Below are 14,418 nucleotides of genomic sequence, written 5' to 3' on the forward strand. Positions count from 1 at the left end.
GTATTATTTTTTGACAGGACCTTACCCCTGAAGCTAAATTCCTTGGAACTTGCGAGCGTCGTAATTCTAACCCTGTGAAGAATGCGAGCCGACGTCCTTACTAGTCTGATAATGGGAAATACTAACAGAGCTGTCACAAGTGACTACCTGTGGCAGATCTGTCAGTATTTCCCATTATCGGTCGCACATGCAGGCCAATATGAAACCTCGCGAATGCGACCCGCCGTTTTTAGACTGCAGAAATGTCCTCCCCATGAAATTTTGTGGGCTAGACTCAAAGCTTCTACACTCCGTTCTTGGGATACTATAATCTGTTGAATTATTTTGCTGACTCAACTATCCCGTTGGTGGCGTACACTGTCCTCAACCATTAGTCCATCGTTCTCATTCTCGGCGGCATTCCATGATTGAAAGAGCAACATGTCATAGACTTGTCCCATTTACCCTACTGTCGCTACTTCTGCCGCCCGCCACCTTTGAAAGAGGTTACCGGTTTATACACCTGGGAGAGGGTGCTTCCATCTACCATTAGGTTCCTTACTCCTTTACCCTGAAGTTCCTCCTTCCAGTCTAATAACGTCTGGTAATCCTTTTCCAATAATAGGGCATCCGTGGTCTGGTGTAACTCGTCCATCACAGCACACATCACCAGCGCCAACCTTTATGATCCTGCGTGGCCTTCCTCCCACATAACTATTGGGATCATTACCACGTCAATCCGGTGACCAGAGAATTCAACCTGTTGGATTTCTCCCTTTGTTTCCATCACCAATGTTTCCCCTATAACAGCAATTCTGCACGAGAATTGGCTATCGCCAAAAGTTGATTTCCACTGCCTACTACCTGAATTGTACTTGGCAACTCCTCGACCTTTGGTTTATCATACACCGTTACCCTCGTTACTAAATGCTTACAAATAGTCACGAGCCGTGCCTGTTTGGACTGACTAGATGCCTTCCCTTACGACAATCTCTCCTCCAGCGGCCCGTTTTTCCACAGGCATAACAATTAGCCTTGAGAAACTGTTCGACTGCACTCTGTGTCAACAAAATAGATTTTCCTGTCATTTCTCTCTGTGAGTCTTGTTGCTGTCTAGCTTTCCAGTTGTTGATTGCCAATTCACTACCTAACACTTCTTCAAACTTCACTGTAAACTTAGCTACTTCCGTGGGCTTGCTCCATCCCTTGTGCCCTAAGTCATCTAATTTTCTCTTGACAGCTAGACTCACTAAGCTCTGCTCCACAAAGAGCCATTTTTCTTGCTGTAATAAGCATTTTGCATCCCTTGCCTCGATTTCTGCAGAGATTAGTTCTCAGCCTTCCATTCTGGCTTTCTACCGATTCGTTTCCTGATGTCCCTGCCTCATCGTCTTTTCAATCCCTGGCTTTTTAACCCCGTGATTCCAGGTGTTAGGCATCTCTGTGCTAAATACAGCAAAATATTTCAACTGGGTCAATGATTACCGGTAATCTTCTGTTCTTTTATCTGCCTTTTGTGCAGCAGATCAGCCTTTTTGATCAGTGATATTTCCCACTCCTGTTGTGCGAAATCCAAAACCAAATATCTTGTTAATTGCGCACCAGTCAAATTCATTATCCACAGTTCACAAAACATTTATAACAATAAATAAAATTTACATAAACTTAGGATGTTGACAAAAATTACAAATGACAATGTTTAAAATATTTACAACGTAGGTTTCAGGCACATAAAATAAATTAGAGTCGAAAAAGTCAATTAATCGAAAACAGGTCTGTCGTAAAGACGACTTGCAACGAATTCATGAGATGTAGTTAGATGTATAATTCTTCTGGTGTTTGTTAAGGAAATCAGCAAGACGAAACAAACCTCCTTCAACAAGTTTGTTTGACTAACGTCGAGTTCCCTTAGTCAAACTAGTTTAGGTGAGAGAATTAACTTACTTATTTTTTTTTTTTTTGATGGATTGAAAATATCGTTGATTGAACAATCAGCGCTTTGTAGGTCCAGCCCTCGTACGATAAATGATGACCAATCAGTGATTTTGCTTTCAGAACTATCGTTCTTTTATTTGAGTTTATATTGTAGCAACCGTTGCTCGTTTCAAAAAGAATAAAAGTGCGGAAAACGTACATCCAGACGATTCCATCCTGACAACAATATTTACCTTAATAACTAACTTCGTATACTGAAGTTAATTAAATAACATTGTACTTTCTACAAATACATAATAAATAGTATTACTGAATTTTATCACACAATTAACTATTGTTGTGTTATATGTAACGTAACATTTATTTCGGCTTCGATTTTCAATGGCTCTCATCAGTTAGGTGGTCTCATGTTATATATAAGGAAAAAATACATTAACAATATTACATGATTCATACAGTCAACCATAAATCTTATAATAACATTATAATAATAATAAACCGAATAAAATGTGATTTAAGTATTTTATTAGGCATTGAATTTTAGCTTTTTATTAATTGTAAAGACTATTTAAATTAATTTTAGCTACATTCATAATTTAAACGTATAATAATCCGAAAAGGATGCTATTTACATCTATACGTAAATAATCTTACAATTTAATTACATTGTTCCGTTAATTCGTAGGATTTTCTTAGTTGTATAAGATTACATTCGAGGCACATTACAGAAATTTCGATAGTGTTTTTTTTTATATTATGATATTTATGCTCAATTCTATGGAGCTAAATTATTATTTATGTCATTTACTTCATAAAGTATTGTATAATTTGAATTTCGTAAGTTGAACATTTAAACACTATAATTATTTATTATAGTCTAACAAAATAAGGTGTTATAATGAAATTCTAATACTTTATCAAACTTTTTTTTATAAGTTGTAGATGATCAATGGCATTTAACACAGTATTATACGTTTTATACTGATGCAACATATCTCGTGAATGCAGATTTGATTTCATTAATTATAATTATTTATCAATAAGTGAAAAAAATTAACTTCTGTAACAGCATTATATTTTTGTATCACCTCACGATTATAAGCTCTGACACTTCATTATAACAGTATAATTCTGGTGTTATAATAACTAAAAATAATGTACCGCTTCAAGAAATAATGCTCACAGAATTACAGTGTTTAAAAATAGCTAATAAGCCATTTGTCTTCGGCTTTCAATTTGAATTTTTCTATTTATACCTGGGTATCTGGTGTAAGTTTTACGTAATGTTTTATGTTTCAGATCTATGACAACTTCATTTCCATTGAAAAAATTTTTTCTGAAAATTTGCCAGTTGAATATAAATATAAGGTATGATAGTATCGAAACAATGTAATACAATACGAGTTAATTATTAACAACAAACTTTGTATACACTTTCAGATGATTTGCTTTATGAAGAGATTTAAAGGATATTCAATGGGAATATCTGTGGCAGGCTTTTTCTATGTTAGAAAGGATTTCCTAAATAGAGTAAGTTATTTTATTACAAACCTATTTTAGTGTAAATGATAAAAAAATTTACTATTATCGTCTCTTCATAGATGACGAGTGCATTATATTCTATTTTCTCTTCGGCTATACAAGTTACCGGCGTGATGCATAAACAGAAATACTGTATTTCTTCCACAGGTAGTAATAATGTTACAACCAACAACGTGAGTTCTATATTCTTCAATGATACAACATATTGATGACATTATTGTCATTCAGTAATTACAGGCATTTGTCGCAAAATGTAAATTACTGCAAAATGTCTGTAGTACGTTTCGTAAAAAAGTAGTACCCAAATTCGCCGGTAGGGGAGGATTTGTCGCTACTGTAGCAAACAGTTAAGAATTTGCATAATGCCCTGGTAACACCTCAAAATCCAGCTTTACAATGACGTGGTCGACAGCAGTGCCACTTAATTTGAGCTTAAATGACAAGGACAAAAGTCCAAAGCACATTCCGGACTTCAGCAGAGTTCATTCAACATGAATCTTTCGTTACCTCAGCATGCTTTGCTTGTGAAAGTTTATTATCTTAACCAATCGAGCACTCCGGGCGCTCTTTGTGAGTTTAGAACACGTAACAACCTGCGCAAAGGTCCTCTATCAATTAATGCATTGAAAGACTTGATAAAGAAATTTGAAGAGACAGCATCCTTAGCAGTTCGGCCTGATAGGGAGCAAAAACAGGTGTCTGTAGACACAGATAGTGATGTTGTGATTGCACTTGTTGAAGGTTTTAACCCGCGGATCTAATCCCATGTGACTTTTTCCTGTGGGGTTACTTAAAGTCGAAAGTCTATCTTGGTGGTGTCCCCAACTTGATGACCTTGAAGGACAACATTTCTCGAACTGTGATAAATATACCTGCGGACATGTTACGTTTGGCCATAGAGAACACCGTGTTCAAGATGCAATGTGTTGTCCAGCAGGACGGTGGTCACATTGAAAGAGAGATAAGGTTATTTGCTAATTAATTAAACTTTCATTATTGCACTGAAACCTCTATCTGATTATTCATTCGTGTGTTCGTTAATTGCAGCTGGGTTTTATGCAAATTCTTAGCTGTTTTGCTACAGCAGCGCCAAATCCACTCCTACTGGCGAATTTGGGTACAACTTTTTTCTTTGCGGAATCTCTTTCTCATGTCGTCCTTAGTCACTCTCCCAAATTTGGCAACAGTACGGTTGTTAGATCGCTTCACAGATGTTTCTGAGTACCATCAGTTTAAAAAAGCACCCTGTAAATTAATTTACATAATTCTATTTAAGGAGTTTAAAATTTAATTAAATATATAAACAATTGTCAGGAGAATACATTATTTTAGTACATGTTTAAACTGTTTGCCCTCAGCAGTAATAAATTAAAAAGCGGGAATGATGTTGAAAATCACTTTTGACGTCAATGATAAAAAGATTTCAATCAATGTTTCTATTCACGACTTTCTTTGTAATTACATTAACAAAAATGAATACATCTTCATTGATTTTGGTATGAAAGGGACCGAGTAATTTAGACTCGTACAATATATAAATTTATTTCCCAGCTTTCAAATAGTGTTGTTATGCGTATTATTATGACAGAATTGCGTAATAATGCGTTGTATAAATAAGGAAAACATTAAATTTGAGTTAATTTAAAACTTAATATATTTCACATAAATTAATTTTAAACTAAAGTATTCAAATTATTTATAAGCCAGATCGTGGGAACACATCGTATTTTCGGAATGCAAAAAGCTTTAAATTTTATTCTATCTATCTTGTATCAAGTTAATAAAGAAGTTATTGCGTGATCGTTTTCCTCCGAAGATCTGGCCGAAGCATCTTTTATGAACAACAAGAAATTAATTGCAAAAAGTAGGGGTAAATTGTTTCTGAGGGGTCTGTAATTAATGAAAAGTGGCCTCTATTTAGGAGTTATAGACATGAGAAAACCTGGAAAACTCCACATGGCACTCCACATCTTGGCTATGCGCGAACACACGACCGAACTAGCAGTGGTTAAGGAACAGAATCGCATGGCCACTTGCAGGCATATTTTATTTTAAATCTGTACAATTAGGCATTTATCGCAAAATATTTATTTTACAAAAATATTAAAAAAAGTTTGTAAAGAGCGAAAATTTAAAGTTGTTACATATAATTATAAACTTATCTTTCATCGCTTTAAATAAAGAAATATTAAAAACTTTTCTTTATTCATGTGTTAGATATATAAAGCAATTCAATCATTAACAATGGATTTAAAATGATGTCAATAAAAACAACAGGAGTCTGTGGTTGAAGTGAAATCTGTCATAGAAAGCATACACTAATAAAAAATTTTCAACTGTGATCCGTATGTCCGAGATTTAAAAAATACATCCTTAATTTCGAGAATAGAGTTGAGTAGATGAAAGCCGAGACAAGATATGATAAAACAAGAGTCAGGAGACCCCGATTAACTATNAAATCTGTCATAGAAAGCATACACTAATAAAAAATTTTCAACTGTGATCCGTATGTCCGAGATTTAAAAAATACATCCTTAATTTCGAGAATAGAGTTGAGTAGATGAAAGCCGAGACAAGATATGATAAAACAAGAGTCAGGAGGCCCCGATTAACTATATACAAATATGCGTTATATCAATTGAAAAATTCCCTCTAGAAAGTTATATAGATGATGGCATGCCTCTGGCTAATAGGAAAAGTATCATATACAGGACCCAGACACTACTACTTTGAGCTGGCGAGTATATATTTGAAATTAAAGAATTATTTAAAATATGAAATATTATTAAAAATTGCAATTTGAAATTGCGACGATATAAAAATATATAATTGCTCGTTTATTAATTAAATTTAAAATATGAACTTACATAAATTTTAATCTTTCTTGCAGAATTTTCAACAGTTCAAAATGCATGCCACATACATGTGAAACAATGTAATACAATACGAGTTAATTATTAACAACAAACTTTGTATACACTTTCAGATGATTTGCTTTATGAAGAGATTTAAAGGATATTCAATGGGAATATCTGTGGCAGGCTTTTTCTATGTTAGAAAGGATTTCCTAAATAGAGTAAGTTATTTTATTACAAAATTANTTCAAAAAATTTTACTTTATAAATAAGATATTTCCTGAATTCCTGCAATTTTCCAGGGTAATTTATTCGTTTTATTTTCCGCTTAATGAAATGATGATAAAATACATAGAGGGAAGTATTAAAATGAAATTATTCAAATTTATAATTTGCATATAAATTTTAGTTTCTGAAGCTAACAAATCGCAGCCAGTATCGCGTATGTTCTAATAATATATAAATATTTTTTAACTATTTAAGATGATTTATACGATATATACATTATGATAAAGTTGGAATTTGTAAATAAAATGCTTCTATCTTTCGATTAGGAAGAAGAATACATATAGATTATACGTTATTTTTTTCAGTAATTCCCTGAGTACGTATGGAATACGTTTATATACAGCTTTCAGCGAAATCGTACAGACTGTCGTACAATACATATTGTTAAAAGGAAAATAGGTAATAAAAAATGTTATATCTGGTTGAATGAAGATTAACAAAAAAAAAAAACACGTAGACACTGTGAGAAAATGTTTCTCACAGTGTCACAAAATTTCTCAGTCAATAAAAGAAAAAAACACTATAAAACATTCTCATCAAACAACAGAAATGTGTAAGAATATGACATAAAACGTGTTTGTGTGGTAAAGCGTGTCTTATTGGGTAATAATTCATGAAAAACAATAAAAAAAAAAAATATTTATCTGTAGATAAATTTTATGAAAAACCGCTTTTAAAACGTGAAGTAGAAGCGTTTTTTATTGCCAATTTTTTCGTTCAGATTTAAAATTTAATAATTTCATTTTGGAATATCGATACAAAAACATGGAATGACGTAAAGTCATAAATAATGGAACCGGTAATAAATACGGCCAGAATGTATTCCACCAATTTCCAGATATATGTTTGGAATAGCACGTTCCATTACTGAAAAAGTAAAAATTAGATTTTATCGTAGGTATTATTTACGGTAATTAACGAAATAAAATTCTCTTACGGTAAGCACATTCCACTATTGTTGTTACAAGGCGTCCCTGGAAATACAGCAAATATTGTTCTATTTGGTAGGAAAATCTTCAGGTCCGATGTCGACTTGCAATTACCTTCCTTATCCACGCAGCAAATCTGACATTCTAAGCTTTTTGGACATTTACATAATTGTAATCCGTTATTTTTGCAAACATCCACGAGACAACTGCCAGATTTACAAATATTAGGACCCGAACACGATGTTCCGTCTGGTAAAATCACCTCCGGGCAGAATGGCGACAATCCATTGCAGTAGAGAATTTTTTCTCGGCAAGGAGTGTACACGAAACATTGGCGTTGTCCCTCTTTTGCAAGAAATTCGCACTTCTCGTTGCAGCAATCGCCTTCTCGCGGACTACAAAAGTTTTGTGATTGTTTGAGGAGTGTACACGGCGCGCGTGATCCTGGTGGATTACAACACGGATCCAGTTTTTCGCAGTATTCGGGACTTCCGCAGTCGCATTCTTCTCCTTGTTCTGTTATTCCGTTACCACATATAGACTTTGGCTTCTTCATGCAAAAGGCTAAAAAAATTTAAAAAATGTCATAAAATTGAAAATAGTAAATTCTCAAATCAAAAGAAATTGTATTAAAACTGAATAATTTAAGATAAAATTCCAGCGACGAGTTGCTTAACTTTTCCGGCAACATTTGTTGCACTATCTGTTGTGATATTTTATTAAAAATGTTTATATTTTTAATATTAAAAAATAGAAGAAAGCTTAATTTTGAGGGTAAGAATAGGTTTTTTACAAAAATTCTAAATGCTGATAACGAATATAATCGTCATTAATTGTCACCCTCCTGGGAGAATATATCTTTTTCATCATTTCCTTGACTTTTATTTACCAAAATTTAATAGTCTCAATCTCCCTAATAAACGAACTTTCCTGCAAAACTTCAGAATTTTTTGACAAAAACACAGGCGTTATTAAGCCTCAAACAGAGTAAATAAAGAGTCATTTTTAACCGATTGCCATACTTTTCCTCTATTATATACAACAGCAGGAAAAGTAAAAATATCAGACAGTGCATTTAGACAGTGCATTGCAAAAACATTTTTAATAGAATATAAAATTATTTTATGTATAATATTTAGAATTATTGAAATTAAGCACCTCCCTTATCCACAAAAAGATTATCGTATATTTGATTTTTGCTGCAAGGAGAAAACTTCCAGTTATTGTACAACGATCCATCGGTATAGTTAGAAATCAAAGCGCCGTACATAACATAATTTCCTAAATAATCTCTTCGGTCTCCAGGTGAACACACCGGATCATTAGGTGGATCGTGGGAACTTCCGAACGAATGTCCCATTTCATGAAGCAAACTTTTACTAATCTCCATCTTTGGAACTCTTCTTTCATNAAGATATTTCCTGAATTCCTGCAATTTTCCAGGGTAATTTATTCGTTTTATTTTCCGCTTAATGAAATGATAAAATACATAGAGGGAGGTATTAAAATGAAATTATTCAAATTTATAATTTGCATATAAATTTTAGTTTCTGAAGCTAACAAATCGCAGCCAGTATCGCGTATGTTCTAATAATATATAAATATTTTTTAACTATTTAAGATGATTTATACGATATATACATTATGATAAAGTTGGAATTTGTAAATAAAATGCTTCTATCTTTCGATTAGGAAGAAGAATACATATAGATTATACGTTATTTTTTTCAGTAATTCCCTGAGTACGTATGGAATACGTTTATATACAGCTTTCAGCGAAATCGTACAGACTGTCGTACAATACATATTGTTAAAAGGAAAATAGGTAATAAAAAATGTTATATCTGGTTGAATGAAGATTAACAAAAAAAAAAAACACGTAGACACTGTGAGAAAATGTTTCTCACAGTGTCACAAAATTTCTCAGTCAATAAAAGAAAAAAACACTATAAAACATTCTCATCAAACAACAGAAATGTGTAAGAATATGACATAAAACGTGTTTGTGTGGTAAAGCGTGTCTTATTGGGTAATAATTCATGAAAAACAATAAAAAAAAAAAATATTTATCTGTAGATAAATTTTATGAAAAACCGCTTTTAAAACGTGAAGTAGAAGCGTTTTTTATTGCCAATTTTTTCGTTCAGATTTAAAATTTAATAATTTCATTTTGGAATATCGATACAAAAACATGGAATGACGTAAAGTCATAAATAATGGAACCGGTAATAAATACGGCCAGAATGTATTCCACCAATTTCCAGATATATGTTTGGAATAGCACGTTCCATTACTGAAAAAGTAAAAATTAGATTTTATCGTAGGTATTATTTACGGTAATTAACGAAATAAAATTCTCTTACGGTAAGCACATTCCACTATTGTTGTTACAAGGCGTCCCTGGAAATACAGCAAATATTGTTCTATTTGGTAGGAAAATCTTCAGGTCCGATGTCGACTTGCAATTACCTTCCTTATCCACGCAGCAAATCTGACATTCTAAGCTTTTTGGACATTTACATAATTGTAATCCGTTATTTTTGCAAACATCCACGAGACAACTGCCAGATTTACAAATATTAGGACCCGAACACGATGTTCCGTCTGGTAAAATCACCTCCGGGCAGAATGGCGACAATCCATTGCAGTAGAGAATTTTTTCTCGGCAAGGAGTGTACACGAAACATTGGCGTTGTCCCTCTTTTGCAAGAAATTCGCACTTCTCGTTGCAGCAATCGCCTTCTCGCGGACTACAAAAGTTTTGTGATTGTTTGAGGAGTGTACACGGCGCGCGTGATCCTGGTGGATTACAACACGGATCCAGTTTTTCGCAGTATTCGGGACTTCCGCAGTCGCATTCTTCTCCTTGTTCTGTTATTCCGTTACCACATATAGACTTTGGCTTCTTCATGCAAAAGGCTAAAAAAATTTAAAAAATGTCATAAAATTGAAAATAGTAAATTCTCAAATCAAAAGAAATTGTATTAAAACTGAATAATTTAAGATAAAATTCCAGCGACGAGTTGCTTAACTTTTCCGGCAACATTTGTTGCACTATCTGTTGTGATATTTTATTAAAAATGTTTATATTTTTAATATTAAAAAATAGAAGAAAGCTTAATTTTGAGGGTAAGAATAGGTTTTTTACAAAAATTCTAAATGCTGATAACGAATATAATCGTCATTAATTGTCACCCTCCTGGGAGAATATATCTTTTTCATCATTTCCTTGACTTTTATTTACCAAAATTTAATAGTCTCAATCTCCCTAATAAACGAACTTTCCTGCAAAACTTCAGAATTTTTTGACAAAAACACAGGCGTTATTAAGCCTCAAACAGAGTAAATAAAGAGTCATTTTTAACCGATTGCCATACTTTTCCTCTATTATATACAACAGCAGGAAAAGTAAAAATATCAGACAGTGCATTTAGACAGTGCATTGCAAAAACATTTTTAATAGAATATAAAATTATTTTATGTATAATATTTAGAATTATTGAAATTAAGCACCTCCCTTATCCACAAAAAGATTATCGTATATTTGATTTTTGCTGCAAGGAGAAAACTTCCAGTTATTGTACAACGATCCATCGGTATAGTTAGAAATCAAAGCGCCGTACATAACATAATTTCCTAAATAATCTCTTCGGTCTCCAGGTGAACACACCGGATCATTAGGTGGATCGTGGGAACTTCCGAACGAATGTCCCATTTCATGAAGCAAACTTTTACTAATCTCCATCTTTGGAACTCTTCTTTCATTGGCAATGATAGATACAAATGCCACGTTTATACTTGTTCCTTTTGTGTTTCCGTGGCAAACACCATCTAGAACAACATTGTAAGTCATTAGAAGTATTCGAAATGTTCGAATGACAATTAAAATCATTAACGGTGCATATGAAATTAATATACTGCTGGCCGAGTAAATGCAACATCGTGATGGATTGTACTGTACATATTGAAACAACGGAAGCTTTTTAAATGGTTTTGCATTTTACTTCGCCAGAAGGGTATTATGAATATTATTAGATAAAATACGTAGAAAAGCATTATTTAGTTTACATATATTTTAACTTCAATTCAACTTTTAAATCTTAAAGGTTTTGACTTTGTGCTTAATGTTATTATTAACTGATCTCGATTATATTATAAGATTTGAAAATCTTGGGAAACGTAACTAGAACATAACTTTTATATATTTCAGCTAAAATTAAAGCTTTTTTAATGGAAATTTTTTTTAAGAATAATAGTACAGAACGATGAACTTCACGTAGATTAGTATTTTATTTTAAATAAATGAGTAGATAAACCTCTTCACTGAAGACCGAGCTGGAGGCAAGGCTGTTCAATTATCCACGACTTCCAAAAGTTTACTACGTTGCGAAGTTGTAGAAAGTTAAAAAGCCTTGAAATGTGAAGATCGAATGTAAATAAGACAATGTGTCAAATAAGCAGTCGTGCACAATACAGCAATATTGCGAGAAGAGTGGTGAGTGATTGAATGTAGCCAATCATGTTAACTATCAAACGTTATTAAGAGATTTATATAAAAGCGGTGGAATGTTTCTACAAAAATTCCTAATTTTACATTCAAGCAATTGAGAAATACGAAGTTATTTCTACTGCTTGCCTGTATTATTTATAATTACCGACAAACAACAGATTTATATATCAAATGTAAGTTTCTATTTAATGATGTGATTCGTTAGAGTAATTATGAAGCAAAACGATAGATTTATATGTTTACAACATTCATTCATAAGGAAATTTTTGCCATTAACTTTGTTATCAGCAATAATAAATAAAAATAGTCTGTTAGTCAATTATTGTGTTATATAAACTAATATTGCACAATATTTTTAGACTTACTTGTAAAAGCCTGACCAACTTTTCCCTGAAAATCTCTGTGGCAAAAGGCTATAAACATGCACCAAGTTTGTTTCGAGTTTGCAGCCAAAAGTTCCGAGTATGCAGTAGCTTTGTCAACGTAACTATTTAAATAATACGTGGGATTGTTCGGATTTTCTATAACAGTAATTTTCTCCACGTTAATTCTTATTCCTTTAGGTGCATCTTCCTTATTGAAGTCTAAATTTCTGAAAACTTTGTCTGCAACTTTCACATGATATAACATTTCTGCGATAACTGTTCCACGATCTCTATTAAAATGATCTACAAAAGTGTGGTCTGCCATTACCTCTATATTGCACATTAACGTGTTTCTACGAATAATTAGAAAACATAAATGAGTTCAAGCAATTTAGTCTCGTTACAATTATAATTGTTGAAATAACATATAATTCCACAATTAATTCAGAAACGCAAAACGAATTAAACTCACTGTTCATCAACTGTAGACTTTCGTAATAAATGAGACCTCCCGTTTTCCTTATCATTCATTAAATTAGTATTTAATGACTGATGTATTATTCTGTTGTTCAAACAGGACCGATATCGTTCGAAGCTTTTGCATCCGACAGGTTTTACGTCTACGTCTTTATAAATTATCAATTTATCTTTAAAGGTTTCGTCTTTGAAGTACGCAAATGCGTTTTCTGTGAAATAAGTTTCGTATTTTAATTGGATTTTGCCAATAAATCCATTTCTGTGAAGGTATCCATTTACAAATGATTGTTTGTCTCCCGAAACGGTGCCTTTGTATATTGAAGAGCCTTCGATGTTCTTCGGATATAATTTGATAATTTCGTCTGCAACCATATAGACTTTGGCACTTGGAGATATTATTGAATTGTCTTCCTGCAGTACCAGTTCAAACTTCTTTTTGAATGCTCGAAATTTTACCGTAATTGCTGTCTTTATTTTTATGTTTTCTAGTGTTTCACCTTCAGTGAAATTTGCTTTGAAATCTATTATCTCGTAATACTCGATCTGATCCAATTTTTTATAATTTAGTAAAGACACCGATAAAGAAAAAGAAACAAAAATATTTAGCAAAATTACCAGAGAATTCATTTTGATAAAATTTCCGATGATTACAATTTATTTGTTTCGAAACAATTGTCGAATATACAATTCATTACATTATTATAAAAAATATATTGTCGACATAAAATTAAATTGTATAATTTTTAAAAGGAGCGTAAATAATATTGCACAAAAATACTATGATCTACGTCATAAAATATTTAGAAGATTCTTATGATAAGGGACTATGCAATGAATTATTTGTATATTGTTATAACTTCGCAAAGAAAGTCATGATGTAATATGCATGCAAAAATATGTATCAATTTTTCTTTCAGTGGTTTTATTGTTATTATTTAACTTAATACATATTATTCAGTTATTTATTTTTTTAATACATATTATTCGGTATAATTTGTTAGAGTAGGTTAGGTTAGGTTAGAACGTGCGTCCCCACTGTTTCTTTTTTTGTGATGTTTAGGGACTACGGCTGTTTGAAAGGTTTTCTTCCATAAAATTAATCGATTCTAGACTAATTCGACTTAACATTTCCAAAATACGTATAATTTTTTTTGGAAATAATCCGTATAAACTATGCTATAAACAAAAAATTGTAGGATTACTTGCCAAGTGTGCACCGTTCGACGTCGGCATTGCTTAAGCTTGTTTTCGTCGCGGAGCAGCGCACGAAACGGCTGCCGCGATTTCTGATGTTTTTCTGCGAAAACTTCGTTCAACTTTGGAGACATCATTAATATAAATAATTTTAATCGCCGTTGAATAAGAAATGTTTTTCCACAAGAAATGTATAAAATTACAGTGCCGTATTAGACTTACGGTACCCAATTTACATAATGTACAGACGATAGTAAACTCAATTTACCCGCCTAAACTCTCCGTAGCGTGGCACTGGACCGCGGAAAGTAGTTCGGCTGCTCGTCCGCGATGCCGATTGGCGA

The 14,418-nt window shown here is 32.7% G+C and overlaps 1 protein-coding gene across 4 annotated transcripts; it reads right to left on the bottom strand.

Annotated features, from left to right (window-relative positions):
* Positions 1-7,286: 7,286 nt before the first annotated feature.
* Positions 7,287-13,538, bottom strand: LOC111634220 (disintegrin and metalloproteinase domain-containing protein 10-like). Of its 4 annotated transcripts, XM_023378945.1 has the most exons (7): positions 12,876-13,538; positions 12,404-12,756; positions 11,274-11,359; positions 8,687-8,918; positions 7,643-8,092; positions 7,537-7,573; positions 7,287-7,466 (listed from the first exon to the last, which is right to left on the bottom strand). In XM_023378945.1, exons 1-7 carry the CDS (start codon positions 13,505-13,507, stop codon positions 7,298-7,300), a joined length of 1,959 nt encoding a protein of 652 aa, XP_023234713.1. In that variant the 5' UTR covers positions 13,508-13,538; the 3' UTR covers positions 7,287-7,297. The 4 variants fall into 4 exon arrangements, with proteins under 4 accessions (XP_023234713.1, XP_023234711.1, XP_023234712.1 ...); XM_023378943.1 differs by having other exon boundaries at positions 7,537-8,092; XM_023378944.1 differs by lacking the exons at positions 7,287-7,466; positions 7,537-7,573; positions 7,643-8,092; positions 8,687-8,918 and adding exons at positions 9,642-9,821; positions 9,892-9,928; positions 9,998-10,447 and having other exon boundaries at positions 11,042-11,359.
* Between the last annotated feature and the right edge of the window lie 880 nt (positions 13,539-14,418).

Source organism: Centruroides sculpturatus, unplaced genomic scaffold, assembly GCF_000671375.1.
Source record: "Centruroides sculpturatus isolate CEXI.00-Female unplaced genomic scaffold, Cexi_2.0 scaffold740, whole genome shotgun sequence".
Lineage (NCBI taxonomy): Eukaryota > Metazoa > Arthropoda > Arachnida > Scorpiones > Buthidae > Centruroides > Centruroides sculpturatus.